Source organism: Salvelinus alpinus, chromosome 10, assembly GCF_045679555.1.
Source record: "Salvelinus alpinus chromosome 10, SLU_Salpinus.1, whole genome shotgun sequence".
NCBI lineage: Eukaryota > Metazoa > Chordata > Actinopteri > Salmoniformes > Salmonidae > Salvelinus > Salvelinus alpinus.
In genome coordinates this window covers 56,339,884-56,367,727 of record NC_092095.1, presented here as the reverse complement: position 1 = coordinate 56,367,727, position 27,844 = coordinate 56,339,884, and the positions used below count along the sequence as shown (strand labels likewise).

Here is a 27,844-nt window from a genome sequence, read left to right as displayed (position 1 = left end):
AGTCTCCTACCATTAAACAGACCAGGTTTCCCATATGAGTCTCCTACCATTAAACAGACCAGGTTTCCCATACGAGTCTCATACCATTATACAGACCAGGTTTCCCATATGAGTCTCCTACCATTAAACAGACCAGGTTTCCCATATGAGTCTCCTACCATTAAACAGACCAGGTTTCCCATATGAGTCTCCTACCATTAAACAGACCAGGTTTCTCATATGAGTCTCCTACCATTAAACAGACCAGGTTTCCCATACGAGTCTCCTACCATTAAACAGACCAGGTTTCCCATATGAGTCTCCTACCATTAAACAGACCAGGTTTCCATGGTTAGTGTTGACGAAGGAAAATGATATCTAAGCACATTTTTTTATTGTTATCATGGGTCACTCCCTTCAGAAAAAAACATGATCTGTATATAACGTTATTACTGGTTATGCATAGGCCTACATACATACACACACACACACACACACACACACACACACACACACACACACACACACACACACACACACACACACACACACACACACACACACACACACACACACACACACACACACACACACACACACACACACACACACACACACACACACACACACACACACACACAATAAAGTCGTTGTGGTGATAAAGAGACTGTCATGGCTGTATTACTAAGCCAGGGGGCACAACACAGCACGGCATCCATAAGTGACTCTGTTCATAATGACAGTACAGTAATGCTGAGAGGAGATTAAATACAATAACAGCACTATGACAGAGGGGGGCTGTTCCACTGGAAAATAAAGAACACATTTAAATACGCACTTTGAATAATTCAACACACACTCACACATTGTTAGCATACAGTGCATTCAGAAAGTATTCAGACCCCTTGACTTTATCCACATTTTGCTACCTTACAGCCTTATTCTAAAATGGATTAAATAAAAATATGTCCTCATCAATCTACACACAATAGCCCATAATGACAAAGCAAAAACAGGTGTTTTGAAATGTTTGTAAACATATTACATATAAAAAACAGAAATACCTGTACTCCATATAGTACCTGTCAAACGTTTGGACACATCTACTCATTCAAGGGTATTAATATATTTGTACTATTTTCTACATTTTAGAATAATAGTGAAGACATCAAAACTATGAAATAACACATATGGAGTCATGCAGTAACCAAAGAAGTGTTAATCAAATCAAAATATATTTTATATTTCAGATTCTTCAAAGTAGCCACCTTTTGCCTTGATTACAGCTTTGCACACTATTGGCATTCTCTCAACCTGCTTCACCTGGAATGCTTTTTCCAAAAGTTCTGAAGGAGTTCCCACATATGCTGAGCACTTGTTGGCTGTCATTCTTGGTCAAATAGCCCTTACACAGCCTGGAGGTGTGATTTGGGTCATTGTCCTGTTGAAAAACAAATGATAGTCCCACTAAGCACAAACCAGATTGGATGTCGTATCGGTGAAAAATGCTGTGGTAGCCATACTGGTTAAGTGTGCCTTGAATTTTAAATAAATCACCAGCAAAGCACCCCCACACCATCACACCTCGTCCTCCATACTTAACGGTGGGAACCACACATGCGGAGATCATCCGTTCAGCTACTCTGCATCTCACAAAGACACGGAGGTCGGAACAAAAAAAAAATGTTGGACTCATCAGACCAAAGGACAGATTTCCACCGGTCTAATGTCCATTGCTCGTGTTTCATGGCCAAAGCAAGTCTCTTCTTATTATTGGTGTCCTTTAGTAGTGGTTTCTTTGCAGCAATTCGACCATGAAGGCCTGATTCACGCAGTCTCCTCTGAACAGTTGATGTGTCTGTTACTTAAACTCCATGAAGCACTTATTTGGGCTGCAATTTCTGAGGCTGGTAACTCTAATGAATTTATCCTCTGCACCAGAGGTAATTCTGGGTATTCCTTTCCTGTGGCGGTTCTCATGAGAGCCAGTTTCATCATAGCACTTAATGGTTGTCGCTACTGCACTTGAAGAAACCTTCAAAGTTCTTGAAATGTTCCATCTTGATTGACCTTCATGTCTTCAAGTAATGATAGACTGTCGTTTCCACTTGATTATTTGAGCTGTTCTTGCCATAATATGGACTTGGTCTTTTACAAAGTAGGGCTGTCTTTCTGTATACCACCATTATCTTGTCACAACACAACTGATTGGCTAAAACGCATCAGAAGAAAAGAAATTCCACTATTTAACTTTTACCAAGCCACACCTGTTAATTTAAATGCATTCCAGGTGCCTCATGAAGCTGGTTGAGAGAATGCCAGGACTGTGCAAAGCTGTCATCAATGCAAAGGGTGGCTACTTTGAAGAATCTCAAATACAAAATATATTTTGATTTGTTTAACACTTTTTTTGGTGACTACATGATTCCATATGTGTTATTTCATAGAATGGATGTCTTCACTATTGTTCTACAATGTAAAACATAGTTAAAATAAAGAAAAACCCTTGAATGAGTAGGTCTGTCCAAACTTTTGACTGGTACTGTAAGTATTCAGACCCTTTGCTTTGAGACTTGAAATTGAGCTCAGGTGCATGCTGTTTCCATTGATCATCCTTGAGATGTTTCTACAACTTGATTGGAGTCCACCTGTGGTAAATTCAACTGATTGAACATGACTTGGAAAGGCACACACCAGTCTATATAAGGTCCCACAGTTGACAGTGCATGTCAGAGCAAAAACCAAGCCATCAGGTTGATGGAATTGTCCTTAGAGCTCTGAGATAGCATTGTGTCGAGGCACAGATCTGGGGAAGGGTACCAAAAAATGCCTGCAGCATTGAAGGTCCCCAAGAACACAATGGCCTCCATCATTCTTAAATGGAAGAAGTTTGGAGCCACCAAGACTCTTCCTAGAGCTGGCCACCCGGCCAAACTGAGCAATCGGGGGAGAAGGGCCTTGGTTAGGGAGGTGACCAAGAACCCGACTGTGACTCTGACAGAGCTCCAGAGTTACTCTGTGGAGATGGGAGAACCTTCCAGAAGGACAACCATCTCTACAGTACTACACTAATCAGACTTTTATGGTAGAGTGGCCAGACGGAAGCCACTCCTCAGTAAAAGACACATGACGGCCCGCTTGGAGTTTGCCAAAAGGCACCTAAATGACTCTCAGAACATGGGGCACAAGATTCTCTGGCCTGATGAAACCAAGATTGAACTCTTTGGCCTCAATGCCAAGCGTCAGTCTTGAGAAAACCTGGCACCATCTCCACGGTGAAGCTTGGTGGTGGCAGCATCATGCTGTGGGGATGTTTTTCAGCGGCATGGACTGGGAGACTAATCAGGATCAAGGGAAAGATGAACAGAGCAAAGTACGGAGAGGTCCTTGATGAAAACCTACTCCACAGCGTTCAGGACCTCAGAGTGGGGCAAAAGTTCACCTTCCAACAGGACAACGACCCTAAACACACAGCCAAGACAACACAGGAATGGCTTTGGGACAAGTCTCTGAATGTCCTTGAGTGGCCCAGCCAGAGCCTGGACTTGAACCCGATCGAACATCTCTGGAGAGACCTGAAAATAGCTGTGCAGGAACGCTCCCCATCCATCTTGACAGAGCTTGAGAGGATCTGCAGAGAAGAATGGGAGAAACTCCCAAAATATAGGTGCACCAAGCTTGTAGGGTCATACCCAAGAAGACTCCAGCCTGTAATCGCTGCCAAAGATGCTTCAATAAAGTTTTTTAATTTGACCTTTATTTAACTAGGCAAGTCAGTTAAGAACAAATTCTTATTTACAATGACGGCCTAGGAACAGTGGGTTAACTGCCTTGTTCAGGGGCAGAACGACAGATTTTTACCTTGTCAGCTCGGGGATTCGATCTAGCAACCTTTCGGTTACTGGCCCACCGCTCTAACCACTAAGTACAGCTGAGTAAAGGATCTGAATACTTAAGTCAATGTAATATTTCTTCTTTTTTTTAAGACGTTTGCTAAAATTTCTAAAAACCACTTTTTGCTTTGTCATTATAGTGTATTGTGTGTAGATTGATGAGACATTTAAAAAAAAAATAAGGCTGTAACTGGAATGTGGAAAATGTGGAAAATGTCAAGGGGTCTAAATACTTTCCGAATGCACTGTATGCCTGTGTAGTGTGTAGCCCACATCTAGTTGTGGTGTGCTGTGATCTTGTAAAAATAAAGGATTAAGAGACAGAAATAAAGAAAGAATCAGCACATTACAATGACAATCAAAATCATACAATTGTGCCTTTAAAGCCAGACATTAATTCAGCTTAATCAAGGTTAGGTTAATTGTTTCTAATCTCCAACCACACAGACAGAAAAACACCAGGGAAAGTGTAGAGTCTATTTGTGTCTAATCTCAACAACTCCACTGCAAAGTCTGCACCTGCATTTAACCTGTCTCGCTTTAGGTTACTTGCCTAAAGGGAAAAATGGGCCTACAGAAAACTAGTGTCAGCTCAGCTGTAACACAAACATTTATCTCCACATCTAGAGCTTGAAACATGTCTTCTTCTCAATCTAACATCTGATAAGTCAAAACTTGTCCGACAAAAATAGCCTGAGGGAAGTATTTTGGCCTAACTACGCGTCTGACAACTTGTTCGGTCTGGGGAAAAAAGACCAGCGCTGCTCAGCGCTTCCCTTTAGCAGTAGAAACGCGAACAGCGCCGTACGTATACCAAATATTACACAGAGAGGTTGGTTCTATGTTTCTGTGAAATTTCGTTAGTCTTTTTGTGATCGAGTAGGCTCGTAAAAAAAACATTTGCTATTAATAACGGCAATCCAGGAAACAACAGGATACACCCCAGCCTTCCTCAGTGGTAGGCTTTATAAAATACAATAGCACATGGTTAAATTAATCAATAGGTAGCCTAATTTTACCTATTTGGTAAGTGTTCAGCCTAATTATAATAGGCATAGTCTATGTTAATTAATAAAACATATTTAAAAATAATATGTTCCGCGTTTGCTCTCTGACACTTCTGTTTTCGTTTTATCATTTTGTTGACTTCTCATTTCTACTGGATGTGGACAATTGAATACTCAAACCGTACATTGCTATTTGCTAAGTGTACCTATTACAATTGTGTTCTCTTTGGGTATTAAATAAAGCAGCACCATTCTTTAGACCCTTAAATATATTTAATTTAATTGTATATAAATGACAAGTTGCTAAACTATAGTAAAACTAGACTACCTGTAGAAATCGATGCGGATCTTGTTCCTCAACATTTTAATTCGTCCTGTTGTGTGTGTGTGTGTGTGTGTGTGTGTGTGTGTGAGAGAGGGAGGGAGGGAGGGATGGAGAGGGGGGGAGAGAAACTGGGAATGTGTGTGTTGTGCTGATAGAAGGTGGGTTATTTCGCTGAGGATCCTGGGTACATAGCTCAATAGTAATGCAGCGAAGAGGACTTTAAACACACATGCATCGCAACAACACAGGGACGAGAGAAAACGGAGAACACACATTGTTGCGCTGGATTTTACGGGTCTCTCTGTACACTGTAAATACGCTTAGTTTAGTTACATTGTATTCACATAATCGCTTCTGTAACCTACCCCATTGATATGACCGCGTCCTGTTCCGCTTGCTTGGGGAGAGAGAGTACAACAACAGGAATTAATTCTAGCTACACCGTTCTGGTCCCCTCGAGTCGGTTTACCGGGAAATGGTAACGTTTGCACCGCATTGGAAGGACCATGGTTGAGGCGAGCAGCAAATTTCTCCTAATTGTAGTCGGCTCCGTCTGTTTTATGCTGATCTTATATCAATACGTCGCGCCCGGGGTTATCAATTTCGGCTCACCACACGGATATTTCACTGAGGAGGACGATGCTGGGGACATTTTCCCTTCCCCAGACCCGCACTACGTCAAGAAATACTATTTCCCAGTCCGGGATTTGGAGCGAACAGTGGAATTTGAAATCAAAGGAGAAGACGTTATCGTGTTTTTACACATTCAGAAGACAGGAGGGACAACGTTCGGGAGACACCTGGTTCAGAATGTGAGGTTGGAGGTTCCGTGTGACTGTAGACCGGGCCAGAAGAAGTGTACCTGTTATCGACCCAACCGAAAAGAGACCTGGTTATTCTCCCGGTTCTCCACCGGTTGGAGTTGTGGCTTACACGCGGACTGGACCGAGCTAAAAAATTGTGTTCCTGGAGTTCTAGATAAAAAGGAGACCAGGATAAAAAATGAACGGTGAGATAAAACAGGAAAGTTGAATGGTTGTATCACGAGTGTTAGTGCTTTGCTGGATCAAAAGCGTGCACAGCCTGTGGGTTGTCAATTGTTGGAGATTGAAGATCATTAATAATCGGGTGGTATGAGCACGTCATTAGGGAGCATGCCTGGACGATCTCTCTCACTCTGTGTGTGGACTTACTGTAGCAGCAGATCCGTCGCAGTTTGTTTGACAGTGTTTTAATGACAGGCTGTCATATGAATTTGTGTTGAGCAGTTCTGTTTTTATCATATCCGAAGGGATAGATTTATAGGGTAACCTAGCTGTCAACTCGAATTAGCTATAAGAGAATCATGCTGTCAAACTAAGCCGTATTAAAATAGTAGGTCTTGATCCTTCTTCAAAATTGTAGCATATTGAACACTGATGTATCGTTTTAGTGGTTTGTAAAACGCTTGAAACGTGTTGAATATTGATTACTGTAAACCCTTGAATCAACATTGGATCAGAAATGTTGCAACTACAGTTAGGCCTAAATTGATGAGTCTACTGAAATAACGTTTATTTAGGAAAAGCAGATCTTAGCATGCAGAAATTCATTGCTACATAGCTTACTCCTTTATCTTCATGGATCACTACGCAATCACTATGCAGGCAGACTGTTAGACAGATTGGCAGAGAAAACTATCATCACTTTAATTCAGAGATAAGATTTGGCTCCTGCCCTTCTCTCCTGTCGTGTGTGTGTGTGTGTGTGTGTGTGTGTGGATGTTTGCTGAAGTAAGAGGACCCCTGCGGGGGGTTGACTCCACTCTAATCCGGGTGATTACTTCCGCTGGTTACACACATGCACTGTACTGCTGGTTTTCCTGGCACAAGGCTCTGTGATGGTCAGAGGTGATGATGCGTCAAGCTACTCCGGAGGCTGGAGGGAGGATGTTTATCTGCTCTCATCAGTTTCTACACAGTCTACTTTGTGTGTGTGTGTGTCTTCGTGTCCTCAACACTATTTTTCCCTCTCTCCCTCTTTCTTTTGCCATCTCTCTCTCTCTCTTTCCCTCCTCCCTCTATCTCGCTCTGTCATGGTGTCATTTTCTAATCAAACAGCAGGCATGTTTTCCGCTTGGTGGCTTTATAGCTGTTGGTCCTCTCTCGCGCTCTCGCGCTCTCTCTCTCTCTTTCCCCCTCTCCATCTCTCTCTCGTTCCCCCTATTTCTCTCTCTATTTGTCAGAGCGTGATTTCTACATTAGGCTAAATGTCTTTTTTCATGGAAGATTTACTGCAATTTCCAAAATGTCTGTTTTACCTAATGGACAACTGTCTGTCCTAATGAATGGCTACAACTGGGAGGAGGGTAAAGAGGAGTGGAGAGGATGGGGGGGGGGGGGGGTGATGAGGGGATGGAAAGGGTAGAGGAGGAAGATAGTAGAAGAGTATGTTAGTGTAAGAGGAGGGGAGGGCATAGGAAGATGGGAACAAGGGACAGAAGAGGATGAGAGGAGGCATGGGAAAATGGGTAGGGCTTTTGAGGGAAACGATGGAGAAGAGGATGGTGCGAGTGAAGGCGGAGAGTGTTTTGTTTCGTTGCTGTGGAGGGGGAGGATTCAATTAGCATGCCTGTCAATCTGCCTGGATCACTCTCTGTTTAAGCATCACAACGTAGATCACTGCAGGGTGAACTGTGTGCGGGTGCGTGACTGACCAGACAGGTCGTTGTGTTTTAATCCAATCAGATTATCAGGGATTAATCTTGGGCTGCTCAACATTCCAAAGATGGTTACTCCTTCATCCCTACAATCCCAACACCACATTCCCACACCGGGAATCTCAGTTTTCCAGTCTCAGTTTTCCTATACCAGTGTTTGTGTGCACATTTTCCCAGATGAATAATCTTATAAAAAATTCCATCATTCTACAGTTTGTTTTCTTTCTCTCTCTCTCTCTCTAGCTCTCTTTCTCTCTATGTGAAATACAAGGCAAGCTTTTAGGCAGAAATTAGATGTTTTCAAACAGGTGTCAAACATGCACGTGTGCAAACTCACACACAAAATCTACACTGAGTGTACAAAACATAAAACACATGCTCTTTCCATGACAGACCAGCTATGATCCCTTATTGATGTCACTTGTTAAATCCACTTCAGTCAGTGTAGATGAAGGGGAGGAGACCGGTTAAATAAGGATTTTTAAGCCTTGAAACAATTGAGACATTGATTGTGTATGTGTGCCATTCAGAGGGTGAATGGGCAAGACAAAAGATTTAAGTGCTTTTGAACGGGGTCTGGTAGTAGGTGCCAAGCGCACCGGTTTTGTGTCAAGAACTGTAACGCTTCTGGGTTTTTCACATTCAACAGTTTTGTGTGTGTGTCAAGAATGGTCCACCACCCAGAGGACATCCAGCCAACTTGAAACAACTGTGGGAAGTATTGGAGTCAACATGGGCCAGCATCCCTGTGGAAAGCTTTCCACACCTTGTAGAGTCCATGCCCCGACAAATTTAGGCTGTTCTGAAGGCAAAAGAGGGTGCAACTCAATATTAGGAAGATATTCGGAATGTTTTGTACACTCACTGTATGTTCGGAATAGTGAAAAAATTGTGAGAGACTGTATGGCTGGGAATGTGTTTCTGTCACTTCCACTGAAATAGAGGGAGAAACACGGGTAGAGACACGGGTAGAGAGACACGGGTGAAGGGAGACGAGTAGCGAGAGAGATGGCGGGGGAGAGAGAGAGAATGGGTAGCAGGGGAGAGATTGTTAGAGGGAGAGCCTGCACTGTGGAAATTGTCACAGTTTGCTTCATTCTCACTGTGTTTTTGGTGTCATGTCGCTGTTAGAGAGGGCTGCGTTGTGTGTGTGTACACACACACACACACACACAAGTAGACACACAAACAAACATACAGTGGAAGTCGGAAGTTTACATACACTTAGGTTGGAGTCATTAAAACTCGTTTTTCAACCACTCCACAAATTTCTTGTTAACAAACTATAGTTTGGCAAGTCGGTTAGGACATCTACTTAGTGCATGACACACGTCATTTTTCCAACAATTGTTTACAGACAGATCATTTCACTTATAATTCACCATCACAATTCCAGTGGGTCAGAAGTTTACATACAGTAAGTTGACTGTGCCTTTAAACAGCTTGGAAAATTCCAGAAAATAAATGTCATGGCTTTAGAAGCTTCTGATAGGCTAATTGACATAATTTGAGTCAATTGGAGGTTTACCTGTGGATGTATTTCAAGGCCTACCTTCAAACTCAGTGCCTCTTTACTTGACATCATGGGAAAATCAAAAGAAATCAGCCAAGACCTCTGGAAAAAAACTGTAGACCTCCACAAGTCTGGTTCATCATTGGGAGCAATTTCCGAACGCCTGAAGGTACCACGTTCATCTGTACAAAGAATTGTACGCAAGTATGAACACCATGGGACCAATCAGCCGAAGGAGACGCATTCTGTCTCCTAGAGATGAACGTACTTTGGTGCGAAAAGTGCAAATCAATCCCAGAACAACAGCAAAGGACATTGTGAAGATGCTGGAGGAAACAGGTACAAAAGTATCTATATCCACAGTAAAACGAGTCCTCTATCGACATAACCTGAAAGGCTTCTCAGCAAGGAAGAAGCCACTGTTCCAAAACCGTCATAAAAAAGCCAGACTACGGTTTACAACTGCACATGGGGACAAAGATCATACTTTTTGGAGAAATGTCCTATGGTTTGATGAAAAAATAAATAAAGCTGTTTGGCCATAATGACCATCGTTATGTTTGGAGGAAAAAGGGGGAGGCTTGCAAACCGACGAACACCATCCCATCTGTGAAGCACGGGGGTGGCAGCATCATGTTGTGGGGATGCTTTGCTGAAAGGAGGGACAGGTGCACTTCACAAAATAGATGGCATCATGATGTAGGAAAATTATGTGGATATATTGAAGCAACATCTCAAGACATCAGTCAAGAAGTTAAAGCTTTGTCGCAAATGGGTCTTCCAAATGGACAATGACCCCAAGCATAGGTGAATGTAACCGATGTGAAATGGCTAGCTAGTTAGCGGTGGTGCGCGCTAATAGCGTTTCAATCGGTGACGTCACTCGCTTTGAGACCTTGAAGTAGTGGTTCCCCTTGCTCTGAGAGGGCCGCGGCCTTTGTGGAGCGATGGGTAACGATGCTTCGTGGGTGACTGTTGTTGATGTGTGCAGAGGGTCTCTAGTCCGTCCCCTCGCGCGAACCAGGGACCCTCTGCACACACAAGTTGTGGCAAAATGGCTTAAGGACAACAAAGTCAAGGTATTGGAGTGGCCATCAAAAAGCGCTGACCTCAATCCTATAGAAAATGGGTGGGCACGGAGGTCTACAAACCTGACTCAGTTACACCATCTCTGCCAGGAGGAATGGGACAAAATTCACCCAACTTATTGTGGGAAGCTTGTGGAAGGCTACCCAAAACATTTGACCCAAGTTAATCTATTTAAAGGCAATGCTACGAAATACTAATTGAGTGTATGTAAACGTCTGACCCACTGGGAATGTGATGAAAGAAATAAGAGCTGAAATAAATCATTCTCCATACTATTATTCTGACATTTCACATTCTTAAAATAAAGTGGTGATCCTGACTGACCTAAGACAGGGAATTATTACTAGGATTAAATGTCAGGAATTGTGAAAAACTGAGTTTAATGTATTTGGCTAAGGTGTATGTAAACTTCCGACTTCAACTGTAGTCTTGTATAACTAACCTTTTGGGGATACATAGTTCAGTCCCATTCAAAATCCTATTTTCCCTACTCTTAACCTCAAAATCTAACCTTAAACCTAACCCTAACTCCTAAAGCTAATTCTAACAATAATTCGAACCTTAATGCTAAACCCCCTAGAAATAGCATTTGACCTTGTGGGGTCTAACAAAATGTTTGTTTGCTATTCTTGTGGGGTCTTCTGGTTAAAAACAAACACACACACTGTGAGGTGAGAGGTTTTCTCTGTGGTGTTATCTCACACAACAAGTTGCCGATAGTGATGACAGGACTACTACTAGAGTTGAGCTCTAGTTCACAACCCACCAAGGGGATTGAAGGACATGTTACATACTGCACCACTGGGCTTCATCTAGGCCTGTTCTACTCAACGTATTTCGATCAGAACATTCCACAATGCTGAACGCAACCCTGCTCTTTCTCTCCTAAGGGATTTCTCAGCCCACAGAACAATTAGCCGTGCACTCACTGCTTAGCAATTAGCTAGCATTTCTATGGTTGTTAGTAAGGGTCGCTATGCTTGAAGTGGGAACATGATTACAGCCTATTAATTAGCCTAGCATTTAGCATAGCGTTAGCTGGGCAGCAGTGGAGGCTCCTCCAATGAGGAAGGGGAGGACCATCCTCCTCAGTGAATTTCATAAAAATAGTGAAACATTACAAAAGTTATCCTTTTTAGTTAAAATTATACTAAATATATTCACATCAGCAAATAATTGATTAAAACTCACTGTTTTGCAATGAAGGTCTACAGTAGCCTCAGCAGCACTCTGTTGGGTAGCACCATGGTGTAGCCGGAGGACAGCTAGCTTCGGTCCTCTGGGTACATTAATGGTTATCACCCCCTTCTATAGACTTACACAGTAATTATGACAACTTCCAGAGGATGTCCTCCAACTTACAGTATCAGAGCTCTTTCAGAAATTAACTGACATGCTGTCCACCCAATCAATCGATCAGAGAATGAATATAGTACTGAAAGCATAAGCTACAGCTAGCTAGCACTGCAGTGCATAACATGTGGTGAGTAGTTGACTCAGAGAGAAAGAAAATAGTTTAAGAGAAGAGTGAGAGAGCTATATTTCCTAGTAATTTTTTTGTTTCACTTACTAAGCTAGCATCAAATGCAGGAAGCTAGTTTAGCCTACTCCAACACCTGGCTCAAACAGAGAGTGTTGCTATGTTAGCTAGCTGGCTATGGCTATCCAACACTGGAACTCTTTCAAGTCAATTATTAATTTATTGCCACGGGGCCCGCCGGTGTAACTGCTTGCTGCTGACTGTACACTGTACTGCATGATTGTAGCGGGTGACTAGCACGTTAGTTCTAGTAACTATGTTGACTATGACATGACAACAATGTATTTTGTGTGCGGTTAGCAGTCATGATATGAAGGTTTGGCTTGGAAAGGTTTTTTCGCCTGGTCACAGACACCTGATGTGTTGTGCACTGAAGTCCACAAGCAAAGGGAAAAGGTGAGAGGAGGAGAGCGCGTAAATAGATGCAAAAAGTAATTACATACAGTACCAGTCAAAAGTTTGGACACACCTACTCATTCAAGGGTTTTTCTTTATTTTGACTATTTTCTACATTGTAAAACTATGAAATAACACATATGGAATCATGTACTAACCAAAAAAGTGTTAACCAAAATATATTTTATTTTAGATTCTTCAAAGTAGTCACCCTTTGCCTTGATGTCAGCTTTGCAATGAAAAAAATGAAGAAAAAAAAATATATATATACAGTTGATGTCGCCTTAGCCAAATACTTTTAAACTCAGTTTTTCACAATTCCTGACATTTAATCCTAGTAAACATTCCGTCTTAGGTCAGTTAGGATCACCATTTTGTTTTAAGGATGTGAAAAGTCACTTGGGTCAAACGTTTCGGGTAGCCTTCCACAAGCTTCCCACAATAAGTTGGGTGAATTTTGGCCCATTCCTCCTGACAGAGCTGGTGTAACTGAGTCAGGTTTGTAGGCCTCCTTGCTCACACATGCTTTTTCAGTTCTGCCCACAAATTTTCTATAGGATTGAGGTCAGGGCTTTGTGATGGCCACTCCAATACCTTGACTTTGTTGTCCTGAAGCCATTTTGCCACAACTTTGGAAGAATGCTTGGGGTCATTGTCCATTTGGAAGACCCATTTGCGACCAAGCTTTAACTTCCTGACTGGTGTCATGAGATGTTGCTTCAATATATCCACATAATTTTCCTACCTCATGATGCCATCTATTTTGTGAAGTGCACCAGTCCCTCCTTTCAGCAAAGCACCCCCACAACATGATGCTGCCATCCCCGTGCTTCACGGATAGGATGGTGTTCTTCAGCTTGCAAGCCTCCCCCTTTTTCCTCCAAACATAACGATGGTCATTACGGCCAAACAGTTCTATTTTTGTTTCATCAGACCAGAGGACATTTCTCCAAAAAGTACAATCTTTGTCTCCATGTGCAGTTGCAAACCGTAGTCTGGCTTTTTTATAGCGGTTTTGGAGCAGTGGCTTCTTCCTTGCTGAGCGGCCTTTCAGGTTATGTCGATAGAGGACTCGTTTTACTGTGGATATAGATACTTTTGTACCTGTTTCCTCCAGCATCTTCACAAGGTCCTTTGCTGTTTTTCTGGGATTGATTTGCACTTTTCGCACCAAAGTACGTTCATCTCTAGGAGACAGAACACGTCTCCTTCCTGAGCGGTATGATGGCTGCGTGGTCCCATGGTGTTCATACTTGCGTACTATTGTTTGTACAGAAGAACGTGGTACCTTCAGGCGTTTGGAAATTGCTCCCAATGATGAACCAGACTTGTGGTGGTCCACAATTCTTTTCCAGAGGTCTTGGCTGATTTCTTTTGATTTTCCCATGATGTCAAGCAAAGAGGCACTGAGTTTGAAGGTAGGCCTTGAAATACATCCACAGGTAAAACTCCAATTGACTCAAATTATGTCAAATGATTTCATTTGATTAGCCTATTAGAAGCTTCTAAAGCCATGACATTTATTTTCTGGAATTCTCCATGCTGTTTAAAGGCACAGTCAACTTACTGTATGTAAACTTCTGACCCACTGGAATTGTGATACAGTGAATTATAAGTGAAATAATCTGTCTGTAAACAATTGTTGGAAAAAGTACTTGTGTCATGCACTAAGTAGATGTCCTAACCGACTTGCCAAAACTATACTTTGTTAACAAGAAATTTGTGGAGTGGTTGAAAAATGAGTTTTAATGACTCCAACCTAAGTTTATGTAAACTTCCGACTTCAACTGTATTTTTTGTTGTTGTTGCTGTGCACACTCTTGGCATTCTCTCAACCAGCTTCATGAGGTAGTCACCTGAAATGCATTTCAGTTAACAGGTGTGCCTTGTTAATTTGTGGAATTTCTTTCCATCATAATGTGTTTAAGCCAACCAGTTGTGTTGTGACAAGGAAGGGTTGGTATACAGAAGTCCATATTATGGCAAGAACAGCTCAAATAAGCAAAGAGAAATGAAATTCCACCATTACTTTAAAACATGAAGGTCAGTCAATCTGGAAAATTTGAAGAACTTTAAGTGCAGTCGCAAAAAACATTTAAGCGCTATGATGAAACTGGCTCTCATGTGGACCACCACAGGAAAGGAATACCCAGAGTTACCTCGGCTGCAGAGGATAAGTTCATTAGAGTTAACTGGACCTCAGATTGCAGCCCAAATAAATGCTTCACAAAGTTCAAGTAACAGACACATCTCAACATCAACTGTTCAGAGGAGACTGCGTGAATCAGGCCTTCATGGTCGAATTGCTGCAAAGAAACCACTACTAAAGGACATCAATAATAATAAGAAGAGGCTTGCTTGGGCCAAGAAACATGAGCAAGGGACATTAGACCGGTGGAAATCGGTCCTTTGGCCTGATGAGTCCAAATTTGTGATTTTTTGTTGTTGTTGTTCCGAACGCTGTGTCTTTGTGAGACACAGAGTAGCTGAATGGATGATCTCTGCATGTGTGGTTCCCACTGTGAAGCATGGAGGAGGAGGTGTGATGGTGTGGGGGAGCTTTGCTGATGACACTGTCAGTGATTTATTTCGAATTCAAGGCACACTTAACCAGCATGGCTACCACAGCATTCTGCAGCGATACAACATCTGATCTGGTTTGTGCTTAGTCCCACTATCATTTGTTTTTCAACAGGACAATGACCCAACCCACTATCATTTGTTTTTCAACACTGATTAGCAAGAAGAGGGCATTTATTTGGTGTGTGTGTGTGTGCGCGTGTGCGTGTGTGTGTGGCGGTTAGGGGAAGAATGTGAACAGAGTCCATAGTCTGACAGCCATGCTAATTGAATTGTGTGGAAGATGCAAATTCCAGACTGTGTCACAGACAGTAGGTCTGTCTGTGACACACACACATATCTGTTTATCTGTTTCCTGTGTGCCAGTTTCCTGCGCAGAGGGGAAATTATGCATCAGGGTCAGTTAGTGCTTATCTGGGTTTGAGATAGATGCACAAAAGTATTGGACACCCCTTCAAATTAGTGGATTCTGCTATTTCAGCCACACCCATTGCTGACAGGTGTATAAAATCGAGCACACAGCCATGCAATCTCCATAGACAAACATTGGCAGTAGAATGGTCTTACTGAAGAGCTCAGTGACTTTAAACGTGGCACCGTCATAGGATGCCACCTTTCCAACAAGTCAGTTCATCAAATTTCTGCCCTACTAGAGCTGCCCCAGTCAACTGTACGTGTTGGTATTGTGAAGTGGAAATGTCTAGGAGCAACAATGGTTTAGCCGCAAAGTGGTAGGCCACACAATCTCACAGAACTGGACCGACGAGTGCTGAAGCGTGTAGCGCGTAAAAATCATCTGTTCCCGCGACGTTCCAACATCTAGTAGAAAGCCTTCCCAGAACAGTGGAGGCTGTTATAGCAGCAAAGGGGGGACCAACTCCATATTAATGCCCATGATTTTGGAATGAGATGTTCAATGAACAGATGTCCACATATTTTTTGTCATGTAGTGTATATATACACACACACACACACACACACACACACACACACACACACACACACACACACACACACACACACACACACACACACACACACACACACACACACACACACACACTTAGCTCTGCATCACCGAGCACTGGAGATTTGCATCATGGGTAGAAGCAAGGAAGGACACTGAATGTGGGTACGTTTGTGTGTGCGTGCATGCATGCGTGTCTGTGTGTTTCCACCACCACTCCACTCCCCTCCCTTCTCTCTCGCTTCACTGCTTCTACTCTGACTCTTGACTTCAAAGACACACACACACACACAAGCTCCATTCACCAGTCACTCATCACTGACACAGCCTATTCAGACTAGACTAAAAGAGAGAGGGGGGAAGAGAGGGGGAGTGTATGAAAAGAGAGTGGGAGAGTGTATGAAAAGAGAGGGGGAAAGACAGGGGGAGTGTATGAAAAGAGAGTGGGAGAGTGTATGAAAAGAGAGAGGGGGAAGACAGGGGGAGTGTATGAAAAGAGAGTGGGAGAGTGTATGAAAAGAGAGAGGGGGAAGACAGGGGGAGTGTATGAAAAGAGAGAGGGGGAAGACAGGGGGAGTGTATGAAAAGAGAGAGACGGAAGACAGGGGGAGTGTATGAAAAGAGAGCAAGGAGAAGAAGAAAAGAATGTGTGCAGAAGAGAGAAGATCTGCTTCTTGACCACAGGGGACCTCTGAGTCACAAAGCAGAGTTGATAAACACACACTCACGCACTCACTCAACCACACACAATGTAGTCTGAACCTACCCCCATACGCGTACACACACACACACGTGCCCGTACCTGATGATTGGGCACATGGTCGTAATGTTTGTGCTTCTCAAACACTCACTCCCACTAACTAATGATCTCCTCCACACCCACCCTCCGTCTGTTCCTCCTCCTCTTCTCTCCTTCTTTATCTACTCTCTCTTTCTTTTCTCCTCATCAGATGACACAAAGGGCTGTCTCGATAATCCCTCGTCCCACCTGGAGTGTGTGTGTGTGTGTGTGTGTGTGTGTGTGTGTGTGTGTGTGTGTGTGTGTGTGTGTGTGTGTGTGTGTGTGTGTGTGTGTGTGTGTGTGTGTGTGTGTGTGTGTGTGTGTGTGTGTGTGTGTGTGTGTGTGTGGACTCCTGCTGAGTAGCAATACCCAGTGACCTGAAAAATAGCAGCTTCCCAGCCATGACAGACAAAAGATCTATCTGGAGAAGGAGAGAAGGAGGCAGAGAGAGGGATGCTACATTAGAATCAGTCTCTCCTCTCTTCTCCATAACATCTGACTCTTTTAACAATCAGCACTTTCTGAGACCGACACATACACACACACACACACACACACAAACTCTGTAATGAAAAAGGCTGGAATTTCTTGACTAGTATGATGTTTTTGTGCGCGTGAGTCATATGAAAATGTGTGTGTGTGATTCATGTGGTGATGTCACTGTGTTATGTGTTGCTGTCATGAGCTCTTTTGCCTCTCCTTCATTCCTGTGTTTTTCTCCTTCACACTATTTGTTTCATGTAAATGTCAGTCAACAGTGCCTGAGGAGAGCTTTCTAAACTCGGTCACCCACAATGCCTTTTTCCTATAGTTCGGTTGAGGGTGTGTGTGTGTGTGTGTGTGTGTGTGTGTGTGTGTGTGTGTGTGTGTGTTTTATAAATAATTGTTTATTTTGTGTTTGTTTGTCTATGGCTGTGTGTGTTTGATTTGACCTGTTCTCATTAATAAGCCTGTGTCCTGACTTGTGCATGTTAAATGTCACGTGTGTGTGCATGCGAGAGAGGGTGAGAGTGTGTGTCTCCAGATTTGTTTTAGTCAGTCAGTGTTGTTGATATAAGCCCAGGGCCAGCCTCATCATGCCTATACACAGCTAACCAGAATGACAAGCCGTACTACAGACACAACTACAGTCCCCAATACTGCACTCATCAGAACACTGGGAGGGAGAGAGAGAGGGAGGGAGGGAAGGAGAGAGAGATGGGGAAGGAGGGAGAAGAAGAGATGGGGAGGGAGAGGGTGGAAGATAGAAAGAGAGAGAAAGTCACTAGGAAAAGGAATGTTTCATCACCTCCCCCAGTGTGGAATGTTAATCGCCACAACGAGGGTAACCCTTTTGTGTGTGACTGATGATCACAGAAAGGCTCTGACAATAGACACACATCTAGAATTCAACACAGCAGCTGGCCTATTGGTTACAGCGTTGGGCCAGTAACCCGAAAGGTTGCCAGTTCAAATCCCCAAACCGACAAAGTGAAAAATCTGTCGTTCTTCCTTTAAGGAAGGCAGTTAACCCCGGACAACAACAGCTCCCCGGACGTCCACTGTGGCAGCCCCTCGTACCTCCCGTTTTAGAGGGGTTGGGTCACAAGCGGATGTCTAAGTTTCGGTTGGCCCTTGTGTGCAGTTGGGCAATAAAAAAATGTCATCCTTTAATTTAAACGTACACACACTCAAATGGTTACTCTGCAGCCTACTATGATGGCTTCATATTGAAAGTGCAGAAACGAGGTGTTGGACATGATGGCATCCGAGTTTTGAAACCATTGCATCAATATTTTTGTCTAACTACTCTCTCTCTCTCTGGCATCCTGTTGGTCATTTCCTGACCTCCGTATCAGGTAAGCCAGGTTGAGCCTTGATGCCTCATGCCTAGACAGAAAGCAGTCTCTAGAATGTGTGCCCACATACAGGAGAGGAGGTAGGGAGGGAGGGAGGGAGGGTATGAGAGCTTGGTGACAGCTGGACCACATCAACAATAAGGACTGGGTTTGTGTGACATCATCATTCTGCTGCTCTGGGACAACGTTGCTATCCACTGGCAACCGGATCACATTCCCCAAGATGATAGCTGACGCTAGCATAGCATTCCCCAAGATGATAGCTGACGCTAGCATAGCATTCCCCAAGATGATAGCTGACGCTAGCATAGCATTCCCCAAGATGATAGCTGACGCTAGCATAGCATTCCCCAAGATGATAGCTGACGCTAGCATAGCATTCCCCAAGATGATAGCTGACGCTAGCATAGCATTCCCCAAGATGATAGCTGACGCTAGCATAGCATTCCCCAAGATGATAGCTGACGCTAGCATAGCATTCCCCAAGTGGAGGTGTGTGCGTTGCATGACCACTGATCAACTGTAAGATAGTAGTAGGACCACTTGGTAGATTTCAATTCCTTCTCTGTGACGCGTTTTAATCGTTCCCCCTGTGTCGCTCTGCAATCTTCCCCCCCCCCCGTAGAGCAGTGTGGTGACAGTCAGGTTCCAGTAGGGACACGTTGCCCTCTTAGAAGTGAAGAGAGAACAGACGGGGGGACGTTGGCCAACTCCGAGGTCTTATCCCGTTTTATTGGACCTCCCAGAGGTCTAGACAGTTATACAACACTCTGTATGGAGAAACTCTCAAGTTGAGCCTTGTCAGAGAAACGACTTGTCTGATCGTCTCCCTTGCCAGACTCGTGGTGCTCCAGAGACTAGTTGTCTGCAGTCAATGACAATAAGTGTAAAATCTATCATTATAGAATCCATGCCCAACAAGACACCCAGTCTCTCTCTCTCTCTCTCTCTCTCTCTCTCTCTCTCTCTCTCTCTCTCTCTCTCTCTCTCTCTCTCTCTCTCTCTCTCTCTCTCTCTCTCTCTCTCTCTCTCTCTCTCTCTCTCTCTCTCTCTCTCTCTCTCTCTCTCTCTCTCTACTTCCCTATCTCTCTCTCTCTACTTCCCTATCTCTCTACTTCCCTATCTCTTCTCTTATCAAAGATTAATCAGTAACCCACAGCAACCACTCCAAAGGGCAGAACTGATAAACGCTCTGTTAGACAGACAGACAGACACAGTGTAGGGGAGATGGGGATCTGCCGGGCGGGTCTGAAGTCTGAGTATTCTGCTGCGTTAATGTTTAACGTCTCCACACACACACACACACACACACACACACACACACAGTATAGTAGAAGGCTAGTTGAGACTGCAGGCCTTGACTCAGTGTGGGAGGTTTACAGCCCCACACACCCAGGGTCTTATATGGGATTTGTTTAAGATTCCTTGGATTCTCTCTGATTCCTCCCTCATTAGTGGAATTCTGTTCCCTGGGGCTAGTCGGGTCTGGAGAGCTTCACACACATACACACACACAAAGATGGGTAAGTCTGGGTCTTAGGACCAGAGGAGCATAAGATGAGGGAGTTGGGGATCTCTCTCTCTATCTCTTTTCCCTCAGCAGTCTGTATTTCTGCTCTGAGGAGTTGTTTGTGTTTCCTATCATGATCCCAATGTCCTATTAATTCACCTGAATGTCCTGATAAGATAATGAAACAAGAACTGTTTTGAAAAGTCAGGACTTTTTTCAGGTCCTGGATTTGTTCAAATGCTATTTTAAGCTTAAGGGTCAGGGGTTTGGGGGTTAAGATTAGGGTTAGCGGTTAGGGAAAATAGGATTTTTAATTGTCAAATATTTCTACACTCCAAATGTCCTGAGATTTCACAAAAATAAATGGTGTGTGTGTGTGTGTGTGTGTGTGTGTGTGTGTGTGTGTGTGTGTGTGTGTGTGTGTGTGTGTGTGTGTGTGTGTGTGTGTGTGTGTGTGTGTGTGTGTGTGTGTGTGTGTGTGTGTGTGTGTGTGTGTGTGTGTGTGTGTGTGTGTGTGTGTGTGTGTGTGTGTGTGTGTGTGTGTGTGTGTGTGCGCGTGCGTGCGCGCGCGCGCGCGTGTGTGTGTGTGTGTGTGTGTGTGTGTGTGCGTGTGTGTCGATTGGCCATGGTAATCAGACAATCACGAGCATTGCCAAGACGACAGCTGGGCCGGCTCGGAATTCCAGTGCATCTGATCTGGGATTGGGATCACAGGGGAGCGTCTGCCTAGGATGGACACACACACACACACACACACACACACACACACACACAGGAGGGCATCACAGGGGAGCATCTGTCTGGATCAGGGGAGGGATGAGAAGAGAGGTGAAGGGTTGATTAGGGGGGTGAGATGTCACAGGGATTAAAGAGGGGGGAGGATGGAGAGATGCAGCCTCGAGTCTGAGCAGAGAGAATCAACATGTCATATCAATGAACTGATCACACAACGACACTCAGCCCATCTTTTTCTCTCTCCTCTTCCCTGCCCTTTTCTCATTCCTCTTCTTTTTTTGATAGCATGATAGGGAGAGGAGGAATAGAAAGAGATAGACGGGGGGGGGGGGGGGGAAGACATTAGCTCAAGGGAACTGAAATTACCCCTAGCAGTGTTCAGATCTATAAAGTAAAGTCGGGGTTTAAACACCGACAGAAAGCCTGAGCATGCAACTGTCTTCCTTTACAATGTAAAGCCACAGTCTAAGTTTACCAGTTATTTCAATGAAGTTTATCCTTCGATTTGATGCTGGCCTGCTTACAGAGTGTGGCTTTAATGAGCAGATGCACATTTTCACTTCATATTATCTTTTAGTTTTCTCTCTCTCTTTCTGAGCTGTAGCCATAAGCATGTCCGTCACACTGGCCTTAATCTCTGTGTTTGCAGCTGCCATCAGTGTGTGGGTGTGTGTGTGTGTAGCTTGCGTGCATGCATATGTGTTGGAAAAATGTTTGGTAAAAAAAATCGGACTTCCCAATTCAGTCGTTATGTTGGTCACCTCTGCGTGTTAACGTGTTCTTATGCGTATGCACGTCTGTGTGACGCCTGGAGCTCACGTTACACTCTCAGACAAAAGGCCTCTTTCACCCTGCCCTTTATGTGGGGGAACACACACACCGCTCTGTACAAGAACGACTGTTGTTGCTCCTGTTGCACAATATTTCATTATTCCCCCCTTTCCTCTCCTGTCTTTCCCGTTTCCCTAGGAATCTGTGGTTTCCCCCTCCCTCTACACAGACTCTCACACTCCCCCAGGCGTGGCTCATTAGCCCCTTGGCCTTCTTTAAACAGGTGGCCCATGTTTGGCAGAGACCCCCGACACACACACGCTCGCTCACATCACTCATCCTTCCCCTCCCTCTCCCCAGGGAAAACACTCAGTCCCCTGACAAGTTCTCTAATCCAGCCCCAGGCTTCTCACCGGGCCCAGAAAGCACTAGGCCGGATGGCTGTTGACTCGTCTGTCTGTCTGTCTGTAACAAGCAGATATGCATAGTGTCTAAATGGTATTTATGCCTGTAGGGCTCTTCTGTCTTTCTGCCACTCTCTCTGTCTCTTCTTTGTTTGGACTAGACTTGACTATTACCTCTTGAGGTTATTTCGGTAATAAGGTTAGGTGGGTGCTGGCGAGGGGGCAGACAGACTGTTTTATCGGATTGGTTTAGGGGATCATCCCCTTGTTAAGTAAGTATGTAGTATCTTATAGAACAGTGTTTAAACACACTCACCATGTCCTACCTTTTCCACGCCACGGACAGACTAGTGGTAATACTATGGAAGGAAGGAAGGAAGGAAGGAAGGAAGGAAGGAAGGAAGGAAGGAAGGAAGGAAGGAAGGAAGGAAGGAAGGAAGGAAGGAAGGAAGGAAGGAAGGAAGGAAGGAAGGAAGGAAGGAAGGAAGGAAGGAAGGAAGGAAGGAAAGGGAGGAGAGGAAAGGAAAGAAGGGGAGGTCTAGAGTGTTTAAATGTTAAATACCTTTTCACTCCAATTTCACACTCCCGTCTCCAGCCGCGATATGACACACTAATCCTGGCCTGAGGGGAGGGGTGTGTGTCTGTGTGTCACTAACGCCATCTGTCACTCTGTTAACCTCATTAAGCAGTCCTTGATTACCCCAACCTACCTTAAAGCCAGTCAGTCACTCACCTCTCCCCTCCTGCCTTTAACTCCCTCTTCAACCCTATCCTAACTGTGTGTGCGTGTGCGTGTGCGCGTGTGTTTGCTGGGGAAAATACCTAAAACAAGCTGTTTCTTGCTACTTGCCTGCCCCAGATACTGAGGTCAAGGGAATCAGTTTACACACACCCTGATGACATGGGCTGATATCATCAGAATGTACAGCTTGTACATTCCATTGGCTCCGACTCCCACAGTCTGAGAGGCCTGAGGAGAGGAGACAGGCCAAGGGCTTTCCCTAGAAAGAACGTTGATACTTTTCACATACACACATATTTGGTGATGGTTACAGGAATAAATGTTGGCAGTTCACTCTTGCTCTCCGCCTCTCTCTCTTCATGTGTAAATATGAGTTTGGATTGACTTATCTCTGCCGCCAAAGAAATAAGCAGCTTAATACAGCTCCAGCCAGACAGACAGTGTGCGGATGTTTCCCTTTCCTTGCTTAGAGGGGAAATGTCTTTTGACGGTAGGTGAGGACAAAAACGTTTGGGAGAAATGCAGAATGTTGCAGTGATTTGAGTAAGATGACGAGAGAGGGGAGATTGAGAGAGAAACAGGAAGAAGAAAGGGAGGTAGGATAGAGAGTGAGATGAGAGGATGGAGGGAGGGAGAGAAGGAATAAGGAGGGAGGACAGAGAAAGAGAGATAAGAGGGGGATGGAGGGCGAGGGGAAGGATAAAGAGGGATGGAGAATAAAGTGAGAGAGAACGAAAAGGGAGACAGGGGGAGGAGAGATTGTTCTGGAGCAGGAAGCTGGGATTTCCTCAGGAGACAAGCACTGTGTGTTTCCTTAAGATAACATGGAGACCTGCACTGGTAGAATATACACACACACACACACACACACACACACACACACACACACACACACACACTCCAGATCCCACTGTAGGCGGCTTCAAGCCAGGGTTGAAAGCAGATTGAATTTCTTGCCGGATATTTGTTCCTTTATATTATTATGCAACAAAGACAACCACATTGCATGTATGCATTTCTTTATTTCGTTGTGTTTTTTTTGTAGCTGGTGATATGGCTGAGCCTTCTGACGGCTTTTCTCATTAGAACAGAAGCCATAACTTTGATAAATCACTCTGGCTCCTGGCCTCCGCTGCTCTCACTGGATTACAAAACTAATTGAACATTCTTCTTCTTCGCCCACTCTTTCTCTCCTCATATTTCTCTCTCTTTCTCTTTCTCTTTCTTTGTTACTTTCTCTAGCTCACGTTCTCGCTCGCTTTCTCGATCAATATACTGTGTGTGTGTGTGTGTGTGTGTGTGTGTGTGTGTGTGTGTGTGTGTGTGTGTGTGTGTGTGTGTGTGTGTGTGTGTGTGTGTGTGTGTGTGTGTGTGTGTGTGTGTGTGTGTGTGTGTGTGTGTGTGTGTGTGTGTGTGTGAGAGGAACATGTCCGGTAATCAAGTACTGTAAAGGAGACTTTTCTGTGAGAAATACTGAGGCGTCTTCTAATGAGGGAGTTGGTGTGCATGCGTGTCTGTGAGAGTCATCAAAGACCAGACCCTTGTTGTGATGCCCTCTCCCTGCCCCTGTGTGTGTATGTGCGTAGCCCATTTCATAGATTCCTGTCGGAAGCTCTGAGTTATCTGTAAACATTGATGATGTGGTACAACCAGTAGGACAGGATGAGGAGTGTCTCTACACCACTATGGAGTAAACACAATAACACATCACAGGAAAAACATCCTCTCTCTCATGGGCACACACACACACACACACACACGCACGCACAGCTCTGTCAGGTGGCTCAGTGGGGTTTGTCTTCCCTCCAGAGTATCAACCCTGCTGTTGAGAGATGACTCATACTGCATCTGGGGATGGTGTGTGTGTGTGTGTGTGTGTGAGTGCGCATGAGAGATTGTGTATGAGTGAGGGTGTTTTTTACTGTGATGTGCCTGTGCCAGCAGTTTCCTGCACCGTAGCCTGAACACTGACCCTAGCCAATCTGTCTCTCTCTCTCTCTTCCCCCTCTCTCTCTCTCTCTTCCCCCCACCTCTCTCTCTTTCCCCCAGGTTCCAATTAGTTTTATTTCCCAGGGATCGAAACCATAGTAACAAACCATTGCAAACACTGCCACCCTTTGGCTATTTGTGGAACTACACAGAAAGTTCTGTCAGTACATCAAGTATGTCTAACCTCTCTCTCTCTCCCTCATCCCTCTTCTCTCTCCTCTTTTAGGAAATTCTACTACATAACCCTCTTAAGGGACCCAGTGTCTCGGTACCTCAGCGAATGGAGACACGTCCAGAGGGGCGCGACGTGGAAGACCTCATTACACATGTGTGACGGACGTACCCCTACTCCGGAGGAACTTCCAGCCTGCTACGAGGGTTCTGATTGGTCAGGATGTACCTTGCAGCAGTTCATGGACTGTCCTTATAACCTGGCCAATAACAGACAGGTGAGAGACTAATGAATGGACACACACACACAGACACATTTGGATAGAATAGACTCATTTTATGGTCCACACAATGTTGAAATGTACTAACCTACCCTTACCTTTTCCTATAGGTTCGTATGCTAGCGGACCTGAGCCTGGTAGGCTGCTACAACATGTCTACAGTCCCAGAGCAGAGGCGTTCTCAGCTGTTATTAGACTCTGCTAAGAAGAACCTGAGGGACATGGCCTTCTTCGGCCTGACAGAGTACCAGAGGAAAACCCAGTTCCTGTTTGAGCGCACCTTCAGACTGAGGTTCATACGCCCCTTTATGCAGTACAACAGCACCAGAGCGGCCGGAGTGGATTTGGACAACACTACGGTGTGTGTGTGTGTGTGTGTGTGTGTGTGTGTGTGTGTGTGTGTGTGTGTGTGTGTGTGTGTGTGTGTGTGTGTGTGTGTGTTGCCATTTGGATCATGTTATCACACCAGGATACTGTGCTGTTTTCAGAGTTTTCCACCATATTGGCTGTACTTGGTTGTTAAATTGTTGAACAAAGTTGAACAGACAATTCCCCACCATCCACAGATGTTTGCATCAGGAGTGGACTGTAAGCTGACATTCTCCCTCCCTCCCTCTCTGTACTCCAGGTGCAGCGCATCGAGGAGCTGAATGAGCTGGACATGGAGCTGTATGATTACGCCAGAGACCTGTTCCAGCAGAGATACCAGTACACCAGGCAGCAGGAACGACGGCTGCAACGACTCAGGACCCACAACCAGAACCACAACGGTCAGAGGTTAGAGGTCGAGGGTCAAGGCCTGGGAGTGGGCCTGTGGCCTTCTAGATCCAAACTAACCCCTGAACCAGGGGAGGGAGTTGTGGAGGACCCAGAAGAAGGGGGGAGAACAGAGGAGGTGGGAGGGAGGTTACCGACGGAAGACTATATGAACCAGATAATTAATCGTTGGTAACGCACATACACTCATCGGAGGTTAGAGGTCAGGGGTGAAAGTGTATAGGGTAGTTATGGAGACTGAAGTAGAGGAATGGATTGAATGTCGCTGACAACCGACTTTCATCGTTCCCTCTCTCTCGCTTTCCCTACTCCACGTAAAGTGTACGGTGAAAAAAACTATAGTGGGGAAACTCCCAGAAATCCCTTCAGAGAGCAGAGCTTTGAACCGTTGGACAGAACGTTTTCCATTGGCTGAGCTGAACCGAGAAAATGAATATGTAACATCTACAGAAAAAAAGACTACGTAAAGCAAGAGTTGGACTGTGTATAAAAAGCTTTTTTCTTGGAAATCAGCCACCATTTCAGACATGAACATGCGTCTTAATGACGCAATTCTCATTTTAGAACTACTATGTTTATTATTATATCGTTTTTATGTGTTTTTTTTAAGCAGGATTGTAATGACACTGAGACCAATGTTACTGCCTAAAGAAACAAGTGATTATTTTATTAGTATGTTTTTTAAAGGAAATGTAACCGATAGATGGACGTACCGTGGACCATAGCCATTATTTCAACATTATGGGGACATTATGCATATATGTGTGTAGACAACTGGGTAACAATCCATCCAAATTACATCCTATTCCCTTTGTGGGGCACTACTTCCATTCCAACACCCTATTATTCCTTATGTAGTGTGCTACTTCTGGCGCCCTATTCCCTATATAGTGCACTACTTTTGATCAGAGCCCTATGTGGCCCTATAAGGAATAGGGTGTAGTTTGAGACGTGGCCATGGATGTGATGAATGTTAGAGCTGATCTGATGCAGTGTAAATGGAACTGAGCCCAACCCTACTTCTGATTGGTAGTTGGTGCCTCTCAGGACAGGCATGATGACTATTAGACCTACCTGATATTTCAGGCTCACACAACTTTTTTTTGACTACTTTTCCCTTGTGTTTCCGTGTGTGTTTGTCTATGTGCGCATACACATGTAAATAGTGTGTATGCATTTGTAAATATCGTGTGTGTGTGTGTGTGTGTGTGTGTGTGTGTGTGTGTGTGTGTGTGTGTGTGTGTGTGTGTGTGTGTGTGTGTGTGTGTGTGTGTGTGTGTGTGTGTGTGTGTGTGTGTGTGAGAGAGAGAGAGAATGGCTTTAGCTTTGCTGTGTGATTGACATGCTATATGACCAATCTCTTGCCATAGTGTTAGAGGGATGAATGTGAACCCTTTTAATTTATTCCTAACATGGAAGGAGAGACACACACAGACAAAGGCTTGAGGTAGACGTTTCCCTTAACTCTAGGTCACCTTGATATCTGACTCTGTATCACTCCCATGTCAATATGTCCAAAATAACACACACACACACACCATTATGTCAACTACAGCACTACTCAGCGACGGTAATGCTTTTGGAGTCCCTCAAGCTCAAATTATACCAGGACAAACTGCTATAAACTTTCTTTACAATCTTATCGCTTAAACTAGTGTCTTAAATATTTCTGTTGAATGAAATTGAATATTTTCCATCACAAACATTTACTTCCTGTGTCTCAACTAGTTCCCTCTATCAGTGTCATTCAGGCAATTTTCTTATGATTGCAAAAACGGATCATCAAACCACCAATTAAAATATTCAATTTTTGTAAAAACTGTCCTTTGTTTTTGTGTTATTATTTCCAACATTGGTG

General features: G+C 44.3%; 1 protein-coding gene across 1 annotated transcript; it reads left to right on the top strand.

The window, feature by feature from the left end:
* The first annotated feature begins 5,349 nt into the window (after positions 1-5,349).
* Positions 5,350-27,810, top strand: LOC139532321 (heparan-sulfate 6-O-sulfotransferase 1-A-like). Its single transcript, XM_071329780.1, has 4 exons — positions 5,350-6,213; positions 24,984-25,206; positions 25,320-25,568; positions 25,838-27,810. Exons 1-4 carry the CDS (start codon positions 5,711-5,713, stop codon positions 26,159-26,161), a joined length of 1,299 nt encoding a protein of 432 aa, XP_071185881.1. The 5' UTR covers positions 5,350-5,710; the 3' UTR covers positions 26,162-27,810.
* The last annotated feature ends 34 nt before the right edge of the window (positions 27,811-27,844 follow it).